The 16,310-nt window shown below is 30.4% G+C and overlaps 1 protein-coding gene across 2 annotated transcripts in view; it reads right to left on the bottom strand.

Moving 5' to 3' along the window:
* The window catches only part of LOC129958180 (uncharacterized), a 45,745-nt gene that overhangs the window by 5,901 nt on the left and 23,534 nt on the right, over positions 1–16,310 (bottom strand). For both annotated transcript variants that reach the window (XM_056070445.1, XM_056070446.1), the window contains 4 exons: positions 9,905–9,956; positions 9,085–9,133; positions 5,711–5,974; positions 156–205 (listed from right to left, as the gene is read on the bottom strand). In XM_056070445.1, the coding sequence (XP_055926420.1) occupies positions 156–205; positions 5,711–5,974; positions 9,085–9,133; positions 9,905–9,956 (415 nt within the window). The remainder of the gene's footprint in view (positions 1–155; positions 206–5,710; positions 5,975–9,084; positions 9,134–9,904; positions 9,957–16,310) is intronic.

The following is a 16,310-nucleotide window of genomic DNA, read 5'->3' as shown; positions in this document are numbered from 1 at the left end:
TTTATTGCTTAAATGAAATTTTCTTCTTTATTGCTCAAAGTCGTTTCTGTTTTAAAATATTATATTCATTGAAACATACCATGTTTAAAGAACTTAATTGGCTAAAAACAATTTTTTTTCCTTAAAACAGCTATATATTTTTGAATGTTACTTACCTCTTCGTCTAAAATAGATGCATCATTATTCCCATGAGTGAGATTGGTAACTGTATAGAAAAAAAAATGAAAATAATATGATTATGAAAAGTCAATTCTCAAAAATATAAAATATTATATATAAACGTTCACTGCAGTCAAATTATATAAATATAAACAAGTATTATAAATAGCATAAATTTTATTGTTCAAGAATTGAAATTAAACCTTTAAAAAATGTCAAATTATTAAAAGCATCACGATGCAATATATATACGAAATTCTATTTTCTTCGTGTGCAGCCACGATACACACTTCAAGCCAATGTAAAATATATTCGAAACAGCAAAATGCCATCAGCAGCATTGTTTCCACTGAAAGCATAGTGTCTGTCCAAAAAAACTGATTCTTTGAATTTAGAAAAAAAAATGTGTTATCACACAAAGATCCATCAAATAAATAAGAAAAAATGCTAGGAGACTTTCTTCTACCATATATTAAATTTTTTAGTGACTTGATGAAGGGCCTTTTAATTCCATAGATATTTCATATTATTTTATTCTACCTTACCTTATAATTAGCGCGTCAAAATACCACTTATTTTATAGAAAAGCAGAATTTCTTGTTTAGAGGAAATTTCTTTTTATTCTTCTCTCTTAAGGATTACTTTTTTAGTTTTTAATTATTTTTTTTTTGATAAACACTTTTTATGACATTAAATTTTGATCTGATATTTGAAATCTGATAATCAGAGCAGATTTCAAATATTCCGTTTTTGAATAATAGTGAAATGACTTAGTTTCATTTTTTAATTTCATTTTGTGCGATGAATGGCTATTAAAAACCCTTTTCTTGTTCTTAGAATTAATTTTTTTATATCACTTAGATTGATATCAAAATGAAATGCTAAATATCTCATATATACTTGATTGGAGATATCGCGTATTTATTGAAAAATCAATCATGGAATTAAACTTGCAAAACAGCTGCCTGTTACTGACATTAATTGTGCCACTTTCACTAAAAATATTTAATTGATGATAAAAAAATGAAATTATACGAAGGTAATTTATGTTCCCTTGGTTTGATGGGTTATAAAAAAAGACAAGAGTAGAGAGCGAAATGAACTTATTACAGAAAATGTATGCAAATCCTCATGAAAATTCAGGAATTTGTCATATCGGTGGACCAGATTTTCTATCCTCTCTTCGAAGAAGATGTGAGTGAATATGAGATGGGCCTTAATGCTCCTTTGAAAGCTCTTCATTAGTCTGGAATTGCAGTGATTTTTTTTTAAGGAAAAAAATGGATGTATGGTTCAACATTCACACTTCAAAGTCATAATTTTAGCATGTTAGTAGACCAACATTTTGCCTGTAATTACAGTATTCCCCGTTTATATATATATATATAGGCGGTGTTAGAGGGGGAAGGCAATCGCACTCCCCTGTTAGTAACCGCTTACCCCGCCCATAAGCGAGAAAATGAGAGTTCCATCTGCAAAAATCTTCACCGCTTCGGAATGATCTCGGAGAATTGGGTATTAACATATATGATAATTTAAAAACCATATTAAAGTTAATATATTATAAAAAATCGAAATATGCAAGTAAAGGCTTAAGTTGGCAGAATGACTACGTTTGGCGAAATAGATAATATATCGTAAATCAATAAGATGTCGTTTTTTACCGATTCATTTTAGTCACTCGTTTAAGAAATCAAAGCGACAGACACCGACGATATTCTGCAGAGTTCCCGTTATTCAAATGTCGTTCATTCAGCTTATCAATTGCACTACTTTTGTCAATATAACCGACAAGGTGATAGGCGAAAAAAAAATTTTGCCAACTATTTTTGGTCGGCCAACTAAAATTCAATGCGACTGATGTCGACGACATTAAGTCTGCAAATTTTCAGGCATCTGTTTCCAATATCCTTCATTCGGTTTATAATTTGCATTACTTTTGGTAGAATAACCGACAAAATGGCAAGTGAATAAGATTACAATTTTTTTTATTTTTCTTTGTCTTTCGGCTAAGATATTATTTATAAAAATGCATTATCATTATCAAATAGTATGCATTTATAAATTACTATAGCCCTGTAATTCTTACAGCTCGATTAATTAATTTTTTTTGTAATTGAAATATTCTATGACTATTAAAAAAAATCCAGAAGATTATGTATTTCGTTAAATTCGAACCAAATTAAAAGTAGCTAAAAACGTATTCGTCGTTTAAGTCCGATTAAATATTTCCATGATTATGCTACAAAAAGTCAAGGAGATTTAGAGTTACAACATGTATTTCGATCTACATACTAAAATCTAGAATGGAATATAATCATATTTTTTTCTAGAATTAAAACTCGGTACAATTAAATCTCAAGAGTCTCATTAAAAATCGACTCAAATATTAACCACCTTTTGATGGTCAGTAAAAGAAACTGAACACAATTTTTTACAAATATCCTAGCAAATTTTTACAACGAGAGAAAAATTAGGGTGAATATTTGTATCAAAAAGAAAATTAAGAGGGTGGAAAATTTTAATGAGCTAATTAATACTTCATTGGCTAGAATTATTTTAAAATTAATTATTATGCGTTATTTTGAAGCTAAATTAGAGATACTTGTGCTTGCCTCTCTGTTGATTGTATTTTGCCTCCCTTTGCTGGCCCCTTGCTTTTCAAACCACGTGATAAGCTCGTTGAACCTTGTCTTCTGTTGCCACAGACTTTTGTCCTTCACTTTTTTTCACAGAAAACATAGCATAAACGTCTTCCCTGATTCAAAGTATTCTGCCTGAGAAGCTAAAGCATCCAGACTCATGAGATGTTTCAACAGAATTTTAAGGCTTATCTCAAATCACTGGTCATAAAGTTCTTCGAAGAATGGGTAAGTAACTTAGCATAACCAGACTGGTGGCTGTGAACCTAGTTTACTAATGAGATATATGTCTAAAATTTTAATGACGATTACGTTTAAAGGTAAACATATTTGGGCATAACTTTTGATAATAAAATAATTTTGTCCCTTATTTCCTTGTTTTTTTTATAGTACATCTTAACTTGGAAAAGAAAATCGCGCCTCGACAATTTATAACCATCAATTATATGTTATTTTAAAATGTTATCGGCCTGGTGATTAAAGGCTTAGAATTGCAAATATTGAAAATGAAATTAAACTTAGTTAATAATGTATAAAGTATTTTGAAATTGATATGATTTAAACGTTACAAATAACTTCGCAATGATCGTTACGTATAAATAGCCCTATAATATTAAAAATAATAAGAACATAAATGTCATAAGGATATTTCAAAAAATAATTTGGAAGCCAATTTTATGAAATCATTTCGAAAGTTTTATTCTAAACTTACACAATGATTTTTCTCCATTCTGATTTTAGTATTTAATATAATGCTCAAATGAATAGTTCTTAGTATGGAAACTTTTAATAAATTAGTGAAATACAAATCAAAAATGATTTCTATTTATATCATATTTTAAGAAAAAATAAAACATGTGCAAATCTCTTAATCCATTGATAAAGAATATATATATATATGAACAATAAAGAAAAAGTTATATTATTTTCTTGCCCTTAGGCATCTTAGGGAAACTAACATTGAAATAAAGGCTTTGTCAAAAAAATTATTTAAAAGTCTAGGTTAACTGAGTTAATAGCTATAATCATATGCAGAATTATTTCGCACACGCTGTTAATTTTAACTAACAAAATTTGCAATTAATTACGTTTAATAGTGTATATAGCACTCTGGGACAAAGTTTAAAACGAATTGCATGAAATATAAAACCATGCAATTGCACAGAAATTAAAATATATGATTCAAAGATGAATTTAAATTAATTCAATTTACATGTAAAATTACACTCTGTTACAATTTTACTAAATATTTTATATATAAATGTATACATGACTTTCGAAAATTTTGAAGAGTTTAAAGGTGTCGCAAATGTGATAAATACACTTTCCTCGCTTTTATAGACGCGAAATGTCTTTTTGTTGTCGCACTGTCACTTGGATATATGAAAATATAAGCTTTAGCTAGCTGAAAGGTCTTTTGCATCCTGCACTTGATGTTGCTCTCGTCAAAAGTATCAACAGAGCTGCTTCACATAATTTATAAGCAATGAAATAAATTTCCGAACGTGTATGTGTGGTAAAAATATCCGATTGATGGTTTTTATTATATCTACGCTATCTTAAATCATAGTATAGATTTTTGTTGCTTATAATTTCCATAATGGGTCCTTTTATATTTAATGAAAATCATTTTTTTTTTCGCATTCAAAAGCATTAGTCCAGAATTCGAAAGATCAGTCGTTCAGAATAGCGTTATCTTTTCTGATTAATAAAGTTTTAATGAACGAAAATAAAATTGATCTTTCGGGTTTATTTACATCTAGATTTGTTCCATGGTTTTTCCCTCATTTTCTATTGACACTTCGAATTAGAAAAGTCGGGAAAATTAGTTTTGCTATGAGTATTTTTCATTCATTATTTTATCTTGAGCCATATGTCTCGGTTACATCAATCATAAATATACTTCATGATTCGATTTTAAACACGTATGACATTCTTTTTGAAACATTCTGAAATTTATACAATCTCTGGTTAAGCTATTTTTTCACATAAATCCGAAAGATTTTATATCTCTACTCCTTACTTTTAATGAAATGAAAAACGAAATTATTCGAGTTTTGTAATAATTTATTCTGTTTAGCTCTTAAAATAGCCATAATCTCTAAGCCGGGAGCAAATAACCATAAATTTCTTGTAAGCCCTTGTTTCTAATTATAAAAGCCTATTGCCTTTGAAAGCTTTTAATTTTCTCACTTTACTGAAACTGTTTAAATTTTTACAATTCTTGGGAATAAAATCTTATTAGAGATTTAATTCTCTTTTAAAAGCAACGAATTGTTATCTTGACTTTGCGATCCGTGGAGACTGTGCATAGGGATTGTGCCTTGCCTGCTGCACTCTAGTTACGCCACTGCTGATGATTCAATCTCCCGAAAAAAAAAATTCTAGCATGTTTTTTATCATTCTGAATTTTGTAAATAATAAAAAATTGTAAAATGTAGGAATATTTACGATGTTCTGTTAGAAAATTTTCAAAACTGTAATTTTCAGAGATTATCCACATTAAAAAGAAATATTTAGCATTTTTCTTGATAAATTCATGTAATTTTACTATTAGAAAGAAGATTTTTTTTTCTCTAAAACTGGCGTTCAGTTCAGATAGAAACTATCTAGAGCCAGTTTGTTTTTGATTTTCCATCGTAATACACTTGAATAAACTATAATTGCATATATGAAGTTTTTTCGGTAAAATTTTTTTAGTACCATAAAATTCATTGGATCTTTGGAAAAAGGCAACTTCCCTTTTAGGAAAAGGTTTTGAAAGCAAAATTCTCCTTCTAGGTTAATATAATGAAAAGCGCTTTTCTCCTTCTACATTCATTTTGGTTTGTATACTACTACTACTGCCTCTGACTAATCGCCAATATGTATCAAACACAATATAATTTCAAAAAGGTAATGACTGATACCTTCGCTTGGTGTGTCTGTTGAAATTAATGTGACAGCTAATGGTGTTGAAATCTTTGATGAGCTTGTTACTGATATGCTTCTCGAATTTTTCTTGGATACGTTTATTCCATCGGAATTTCTTTTTTTCTCTGACTTACTCCATACCGAAAAACTCAGGTCCTTAATACTTTGCACCAAACTGTTGCAGGACACAGATCTTTGGATAGGAGCTGCTTTCTGAGGTAGTGCAGGGCGATTCATGGCATTGATAAGCGTCTCATGGTCTGTTGGAAATAATCAGAGTATTATTAAAAAGCATTTTTCCAGACTATGATGATTACCCTTAAACTATCTAGTGAATACATGTGTCACCTGAGAGCGAATGTAGATATATGTGAAGAAGAAATTTCATAACTCATAATGCTGTTCCGTTAATTTAGAAGCTAATCTATCCCTAACATTTGTGTTGCTGCTCTACCCATACGACTGGTTACCATTAATACTCACTATTCTGCTATTTTTTTTACCTCTAGTTTGGGGTTGTACACGTGCTATGCAACTAAACCATTAAATTTGCTCTCTTCTTTACTCTAGTATTACTGGTTTCTAACCACACCGTAAAAAAATGCTATTCACTTGCTTATTTTATCATAGCATACTTATAAGAGATACTTATTGCTAATTACAGAGCATAAGTATAGGTAAGACCATTGGCAGTTTTAAGGACAACAGATCTTATACCTCTAGGGTTACAAAAAGCCCTTTCCTGTTTCTCCACTAATATGAAGATAAAACCAAAACCAACCATTCGTCCATGAGTTCTCTTAGATCTAATCTAAAAGCAAATTTGGTTTTAGATTACAACTAACTAGATTATCGTATTTAAGAAATTGCTTGTAGGTATCAGAATCTTCGTTCTTCTGACAAATGTGGTTTTGCTTAAACATCGTGATAAACTTTATTTTTACAAACAATGTTTGTATAAATCTGAAAACAAATTATTAGGTATATTTTTAGTTTTAGAATCTTACTTATGAGGAAATATGAACCCAGCTGAAACGAAACCTAATAGAAATTTGCTTCAAAATATCAGTGGGTTGACATCTACCCGATGTCGTGTGATTGCCAATTAATTATATACCAAAAAAGGAGGCCTGTGACACATAAAAGCACATTTATTAACCACGAGCACAAAAGCAATACAACACTGTACGATCACATAAGCTAGAGAGAATAGAAGAGACATAGAAAAAAACAGTCAGCAGTTACGCCATTTACTACTGCTCTTCTGATTGGAGGAGAAGGAAAGACGCATTTAGCAAGCCTTTCGCAACATCCTCCCCCCTTTTTGAGAAGCTGGATAACTGCTCAAAAACTAAGTTTAAGAGTCACTAAAATTAAGTCTATTAGGTCTCTTTACTTCACGGCCGAATCTCGACACTTGAGGCAAGTTCACATCGTTGACAAAAGTCTCCATAGATGAGTCAGCAGATGAACCTAGCTGTTTTTGAAATCCCTACCACTCACCTCAAGAGGGAATATTCGTTATATGGGACGAACTAATGTACAATGTTGAGTTTTTACTCTTACTGTCCTCACATGTCCATCTTTTTCAGGTATCAACTCTATGACCCTGGCTAAAGGCCAGGGTCATAGAGACGCTTTTTCACATCATCACCAAAATTAATACAATATCTCCTATATATATTTTAGAAGACTGTGGATGTTGTCGATGGCGCTGAACTAACTGGCCAAGATATTCTTTTCTAAAGCGCTCTCTCAGCACTTGGATCATTTTTGCTCTAAATCTCAATCTTTTACGAAGATGATTACCATCCAGCACATCTAATTCTGTTGTTTTAGATGTAGGGTTATCGCATAAAAACATAGCTAGAGTGATTGATGTAAGATCCTGCAAATCCTCTGATTGATAAGTCAATGGACGAGAATTAACTACTTTTCGCATTCACATAAGATTGTTGTCAATTCTTCAAATGCATCATCCTCTTTCATTTAAAACACAATTTTTATTTCTCTTTTAGGTTATTCCTCTAGAAATTCAGACTTATTGTTATGCCCATATTTATTTCAATGTAACATAAAAGAGATAAATGTTCAAGGGTATCATTGTAGAAAATAAATTTCATAAAACTTAATTTTCTACATCCAGCCCTTAAAAAAATATATGGAGGAAAAGATCCAACTTTTTGATGCATGATTTTTTAAAAAAAGCGGGGAGATATAAACGAATTCTGATACTGCGATACTCCAAGTTTCTCATAAGTACCAAGAGATAATTGTGTCTGATCTAAGAACACAATTACATCTCTAGTCTGTCTTTCATAACTCCTTTGAAGCTTGATTTGATAGGTACCATAAGAGAAAGTGATAAATATGCTATAGGACATTTCATGCTGATCCAAAATATTTCAGTGAGCAGAATATGTTCAACAATTCAAAAAGTAACTTTTAAATATTCATGCAAATGATAGTAAAGCTGAATCCTTAATTAATGCCTCAAATAGATGAGAGGAGAAAGTGACATAATTTGAAAATCCTTTGAGTAATTCCTGCCTTTTGTGGGATTTTTTCCCCTCCATTTTATGAAAATTACACACTCGGAATTGATCTACACGTATAAATAATGAATTTTAACTCTGCTTAAATCAACTGACTGTTAAAAATTAACTTGGTAACAACGATTTTGAAGTTGATTGCATTCTTTCTTTTATTTCATACAATAAGTGTGCAAAATGTAATGTAATTAGGAACGGTCGCCTAGGAGGAGATGTGGGACATACAAATATAAGCCAAAAGGACTTATTTACATTAACTTTTAGCTCTGCTTGGACCAACTGACTGTTGAGGCGCAATATTAAAGAAATCTAAAAAATAAAGAAACTAGTCAGTTAGCCCGATGATTTCATTATATTAATGAAAAAAATTATCTTCCTTTATGGATTTTACTGTCTTAAGGAATTTGTAAAATTTAAGGTTTTCCTTTCGATTAATTAAAATTAAATTTAATTTAGTATTACTTTTCAATTATTTATTTATTTCGGCATATTAACCTTAAGGTGGGTGTCGATTCCTAATGATTTTTACTCTCTGATACATTCTGCCTCTTAACTTTTGTTTGCGAGTGTATAAGCAAATGTTTTTAAAATGCGACTTAGCTAACATATCTCTAATTATTCAAATGTCCTTACTCCATTATAATACAATTCAAATGAGTTTATCATCAGTTTATTAGAATTTTTATCATTAATATTTACTATTTATAATAATTCAAAGCTCAAAAATGTTTGTATAATAATTCATTGCTAAAATGAAATTGCTAAAAAAAGTTCTATAATTTTTAATGCATGTTCAAAAACTTTTTTTGTTAACTTACCAGTAAATCGACGTGGATTTGTAGCTTCTTTTGCTTCAAGATAAGAAGGCTGAAAGAAAGTTTCAGATTGCAGTTTTAAAAATAACATTCCTTAAACGTTTTGTCTATAAAGACAATTAGATTTAATGTATTTTTTTTATCAGAAAGATAGTACATTTTTCTAGATCAGAGTTTTTCATTTATTTTGTGTTTCAACCCGATTTAATTCGTAAGTAGTGTTTTTGAAGGCAAGAAAATATTTGGATAGCTCTTTCAATAGTATTTTCTATTTCTTCAGTGATACAATGAATAATGAGAAAGTCTCTTTGATGAGTATATATCATTCAAAGTTATTAAAAACTCTGTTATATTTATTTATATGGTTTCATGTATAAATAACGAATGCTTTATTTTTGAATTCTAAAACAAATGTACACTTAATCCGCAAAAAAGTTTTTTGTCCAAAAATGGGAACATAAGCGAAACTGTTTTAAGAAGCCTTATTTTACAGTTTTGAAGTCCCTTTATTTTCGGGTCTTAAAATAAATGCATTCTTAAGTCTCAATTTTTTTTTGTCCAAAGTGAGCGTAAGTGGAAAATTTTTAAGATGTCTTAATTTACTTGACTTTTTTTTTTACCATACAATGAGTCGTGTCGTACTGAGAATACAATGAAAATCGAAAAAACGTTGATACATAATTTGAAACATTTAATAAGTTTTACTTCTGAATATTGATTTTTTTATCCACTTTAAACATGTTTGTCTTGACAGTAAAATAGCGCAGTTTTAAAGTGATTTCGTTTCGACAATTCTGATGATATTTTCAAAATATATACTCACCTGTCTTTCTGACGCATCTTCAATCACTTGCTCTGGATCATTTTCTAATGATCTAAAATAAATAATCTTGTTATTCAAAAAATATTCTTAAGTACCTGAAATGGTCTAGAAATATACTATTATTGTAAAAGTTAAATCAAAATTATTTTATCCCAATAGTTTTTTAATATTAAAATATAAAAATGTGGTTTTTTTCCCCCTTATAAAACTTCCATCAGGAGTAATTAAGGTTAGATAGTACACAATTTTTTCCGGCTTTCCCCTTCCTTTTTCCAAATTCTTTTTAATATTAATTATGATAATTCAAAATTTTGAATGATAACAAAAGAATATTCATATTCAAAGACAACAGAAGAATATAAATAATTATAAGTTCAAAAGTTTATTTATACTGTACAAAATCTAATTTATCATTTTAATATAAACAATGCATTTGAAAAACTGCTGCGATAGGAATCAATAACAAAGCATAATATATGATTATGTAAATGTAAGATAATCGCATGTTAAGCAGTTTATTAGCAGCGTAACAAAAGCAGATTATATCGTTTCTGATGTTTCATCAGCATTGCCGTAATAATAGCTTTAAAAGCGATCTCGCGTCTGTAATATTGTTGGCTCTATCTCGTTTTGGAATAACTTTTTTGATAAGTTGACCGTCTATAAAAGAATATTTCATATTAATATTCAGAAATCTGTTGAACAAGGTGGCTAAATAAGTCTACTATTGTTAAAGGCAATTTCCAGGAGATGGTCTTGTGAAGTCAACATCCATCAGTTTTAATTCCAAGTTATTAGCAAAAGTAGAGCTTTAAATATATTTTTTAACTCACGGCTTACAAAAACTAGACTCTAGATTAAGTTTTATTTCTCTGTAACTCATATTCTCTTACTTTTAGAAAAAAGTACGTTCCTGTTAAGTAGGGAACACCCGGGGTGGTCATACATTTGGAAAAACTTATAATTTTTTTTATATATTTTCGAATGCTTGATTATAACTACTGTTTTATAGCCCAACTATTCATTCATTTTATTAATAAAAAACATTCAACAATTTGTTGATTTTAGCACCAGGAATATTTTTTCAAAACTTGTTGGGTGTTACAACTTGCCCCAGGTTTGTGACAAGTTAAAAAAAAAAATATTTAAAATTGTTTTTAATATAAACCAGGCATTTGGACATTTTAATTACCCAACTGTGCTATATGTGCATTGCCACCTATCATAGTTATAATAATTGTTATTAAATGATTTACAGCACAATATAGAAAAAAAATTATTTAACGATTCAACAACAACAAAAAAATCAGCCTGCTTCAAAATTGCAGTTAATGCAAGCAAATTATACACAGCTCCCTAAGTATTGTTCCAATTTTTTTTTAACTAACCATGGAACCTATTTTTCTTCATGAGAATAGGGAATCGCTATGACCTGAATTTAATGTCCCGGTGCCTCAGTGTCCCTGATTCGAGACCCGATTTCACCAACGAACTGCCTGTTTAAGCTTGTTTAGAACAGGGTAAATCAGTCGGGACCAAAAGTATTCCCGCTGATGTATCGCGGAAGCTTAAAAATTGGGGACGAGCTCAGACACGATCCTGGTCATATGAAAACTATTGAAAATTATATGTTCTGTCACAAAATAACCCTAACGATTCTTCAAAATGAAATGCTAGTATAAAATATTATATAGCAATATATCGTCAAAGTTGCTGCACTTATCTCCGTAAGCTAGGGCAAAACCATTTTTCTATTTCAGAATTTATATATTAATTCAAAATCATCTTTTTCGCCCCAATTTTCCTTCATTTTCTCTTTTTGGTTTTTTTCATAAACCTTCCTTTGTCCTTTTTTTTCTGTTTATATCTCTTTTAATTATATCACTGTGTTTTTTTTCATTGATTCTTTTTCAGGTAGGATAATTGGGAAGGGAGATTTTTTTTTTTTTTTATGAATGAACTTTTTTTCAGACACTGTGTGAAATGAATCCTTAGGGATGGATCTGATCTTTGCGGATGAATGCCAAAAATTATCACGCATATTTAAACAGAAAATCAAAATACATGAATCAAACACAAAATAAGATAAATCTCACCGTTTGTAAAGTGTTACAACTTGCCTCATCCCATAATTCCGGACATTTTTGTTGATTAATAAAAAAATATTGCTATCAGAAAAAAATTAAGACAGTTTTTTAGAATTTAGCGTACTGGCAAAATAAATGAATAAAAATATTTTTCTAAATACGAATAACTTATTTGGAATCAAATTTTATGAAATATTTTTTTCCCATTATTTAGCTAAAACGGAGCACATGTTCACAACCTCTCACTATACGCTTTGATTGGGTACCAACTATATTTATGTACAAGGGTATGCATTAAGAATCGTATTTATTAAATATTCTGATTTAAAAATTTTAAAACCTCTGAGTAAAATGCTTGTTAATAACTTGTCTCAGACTCTCCTTCTCACTTTTCTCTCGGAAAGGGAGGTAAGGGATTTTTTTTTGAGGTGCCCTATATTTTTTCTTTTTCTTAATTCTCTTCTCACAAATAATTTTCTCAAAAGTCCACCACTCCCGATTCCACAGGTAATTTAGCAACCACTCTTCTCAAAGTGTTATTTTTTCGTTGGTTAGCTCCGTCAGAGAAAATTTACCCCCCTCCCCCACCACCACTAGAAAAACTAAGTTTTAAAGGAGAAGGTTCCCTCACAAAGGACGACTCCTAAATTTAGGTATGCCAACCAGTTGTATTTTCAGAGCGGACACTTTTCTGTTATTTTTTCTCTACAGAAAATTTTATCTAAAGAAGTCATCGTGTCTTAAGTCTTGCAACCTTCTCAAACTTTTCTGTACCGTAATGATTCTTTTGTACTGATTTCCCAAAGAAATAATTATTCCATTAAGACTAAATCTTTCGTGGTTACAGGGAAATGAAATTTCAGTATAAAAATGTCTCTTTCTGCCCCTTTCTATATTAATTTTCTTCTCGGATGCTCATTTTTTGTGGATCTTAATCATCTACTACCTTAATCCTTCTCAAAAGACATTCCTTTTGGTACAGTTCACAAGTGCCCATTGTGAGTCAGATGCATTGTAATAAATTCCCGCATTTCTGTAATAAAACCATTTGATGATTTCAATCTCTTTATATCACTCTTAAAGTTTTTATGAAGTTTTATTTATTTTCAGTTTGTATTTTTACTGTGGGATTTTTTTTTTTTTTTTAGAAAATTACACAAGCTGTCAATTATGAAATATGACGAAATAATTTTTGAGACACCTTTTAAAAGTAGACCGTAGCTTTCACTACAGGTTTGGGGCAGTATAATCTAAAATTCTTTTCAAATCTCATTACGCTCCATCAAGTCAAGTCAAATATTTTGCACAATAATTTTCAGTCAGCTTGAATCCCATTATCTAACAATATCCTATCACCATTGATATTTCTTGGGATGAAGCGAGCGGACTATTTTTCTCGCGTAGGAATATCTGTGTGATTACGCTTTTTTGTTCCGACGCCATTCCTCCTGCGAACTGCTTTACATGATGCTATGTGCGTAATTGTCAATACCTGTGCTTTCTTTTCTTTTCGTTTTCTATTTCTGATAAATGTGCTGTCAAGCAGAAGACTGCAAAATAGATGCCGGCAATGAATTGAAAAATCTTCAAATAAAAAGTAATGAATCGGCAAACGATTATGTTGCCAGAGTAAGAGGAATTGCTACGAAGCGTCATTCTTTAGGACTGGATGTCACATCTAGGGAGCCCATTTACTATACAGTGCATGGACTGAAAGAAAAATTCTCTAAAGTATGAAAAATTCTCAAAACCCAACGTGATAAGTCAATGGGCGAAATATTAGAAACTTTACAGGAAGAAGTAAATACCTGTTATTCGCCGACGAGTACTCGCGCTGAAGGAATCAATGCGGAAGTGTTTTATTCTAGAAAAAACAAAAGTTTTGGTGTAAGACTGTTACATCTGCAGACGTCCAAATCATATCGCCAAGGACTGTTTTTACAGGAATAAAAATACTCGTCGAAGTGCTCCATGTAATGATAATAATCAAAAGCGAAATACACAACACCGTGCAACCAATCAACAAAATGACGCAGTGTTAGTGATAATGTATTTACTACTTCTCATCAAGAAGAAAGCCTAAGTGATAAAGTATGGTTGTTGGACAGTGGAGCTTCTTGTCATATGGCCAAAGACGGTATGTGGTTTGAAAAAATAATCCCTGAAACAAGGGATATTTATTTAGCAGGTAAAGACTCTAAAATTTTGTGTGAGGGAGTCGGAACAGTTAAAACAAAAACTGTGAGTAATAATCCTACAAATTTAACAATTACTAATGTTAGCAATGTTCCTGAACTAAGATATAATTTATTGTCAGTAATTTGTTTGATAGATAAGGGTTGTAAAATTAAATCGAATAATAATTGTATGTTGATTTTTGATAAAGATAATAATTTAGTTACTAAAGCATTTAAAAATAACAATAAATTAGAATTATATTTGGAACCATTGTATAATTCAGAATATTTTTCTAAGCAATCCTCTCGTAATTATGAGATTTGGCATTACAGATTATGTCATTTAAATCCTAAGTATATGCTTAAAATGAAAGATTATATTGATATTAATGATTTTAGATGTGAAACTTGTGATATAAGTAAGATAACCAGAAAAACTCATTCTAATATTGACGTAAATCAAAGTTCTGAAATTCTTGAGTTGATTCATGCTGATCTGTGTGGTCCTATTCAACCTGAATCATTTGGTGGCGCAAAATATTTCATGATATTGGTGGATGATTTTTCTGCCATGTATTTTACTTATTTCTTAAAAAATAAAAATGAAGTGTTTAATATATTTTCGCAATTTAAAGCCAAATATGAACATTTAACCTATAAAAGAATTAAAAAATTAAGAACTGACAATGGCTAAGAATTTGTAAATGAACAACTTGATACTTATCTTGCTAATTCAGGAATATTTCGTGAAAAAACTATTCCATACAATAGTGAAAGTAACGGTAAAGATGAAAGAGCGAACTGCATTCTTTTAGAAAGAGCTAGATCTTTATTATATGAAAATGAACTTCCATTAAAATTTTGGGCCGAAGCCATTCACCCAAGTGTCTAATGTAACCCCACGTAAAGGAAAAGAAAAAATACCCCTTGAAATTAGAACAGGTAGAAAACCGAAATTAAATTATCTTAAAAAATTCGGCTGTATGGCCTATTTTCACGTTCTGAAAGTAATGAGAAATAAATTTGAAGTTCCAGGAAAACGTGGTATAATGCTAGGTTACGATAGAGAAAGAAAGGGTTATCGAATTTATGACATTAAAAGCTGAAAAATAATAGAAGAGAGATCAGTTAAATTCAATGAATATTTAAAAGGTAATACTTATTTGGAGAAAACGAAAGCAGAAGCTTGGTATATTAATCCACTGCTTGAAACTTCTCCAACGGCATGTAAGAAAAATAAAAAACAAAAAGTGAAATATCTAGTTTAGAAATTCCTGAGGAATAGGCAGAGGTTGAGAATAGTGATTTATCTATTCTATACCATAGTAGAACTTCGCGTCAGACAGACGCTGCTATGGGGGATGAAAACGCAACACCAAATGTTGAATCAAGTAGTAATAATATCGTAAATCAGATTCCAGTCAGACGTTCGGAAAGGCTCAAATGTAAACAAATGTCAGTTAATGTAGTTTATAACATTCCAAATACATACTTAGAGGCAAAGAAATAGAGCTGATTGGAAGAACTGGGAAAGAGCGATGAAAAATGAATTGCATTCGTTAAATAAACACGAAGTTTGGGAAATCGTAAATAATCCTGCAAAAACAAAATTAATAAAAAGCAAATGGGTATATTCTTTAAAACAAAATAACTGGTGAAACAAAATATAAAGCGAGACTTGTAGCAGCAACTTTTAATCAAATAAAAAATAAAAGATTATTCCGAGTCTTATTCACTCGTTGTGGCAATTGAAATCTCGCAATCAGTTCTTTGAGTACGATTTCTCTAATTCATTGGAGAATCATATAATCGTGAGGTAGTGTTACTGATTTCTGTTGACTGGTATCGCTTCGTCGCGATGCTAGTCTTCGTAGTCTTGAATCATCTTCTATAGAAATTTTCTAAAATTCTTCCGTCAACTAATCGATAATCACATGTGTGTGTGTGTGTGTGTGTGTGTGAGGAAAATTGTAGCTAAAAAGGGAAGGTAAGAATTTCATATTACATGAAACTTCTCAAAAATTTTTAATTTCATTTTTTGCGTATTTTACAACAATATATATTTCATTGTTGAAATGAAAAGCATATTTTTTTTTCAGTTTTGTTTCTAAGATTTAATCCTGGGTTTTTTTCATTGTTGAT

This window comes from Argiope bruennichi, chromosome X1, assembly GCF_947563725.1.
Source record: "Argiope bruennichi chromosome X1, qqArgBrue1.1, whole genome shotgun sequence".
NCBI lineage: Eukaryota > Metazoa > Arthropoda > Arachnida > Araneae > Araneidae > Argiope > Argiope bruennichi.
The sequence above is the reverse complement of the archived record's forward strand: the minus strand, read 5'-3'. Positions and strand labels throughout refer to the sequence as shown.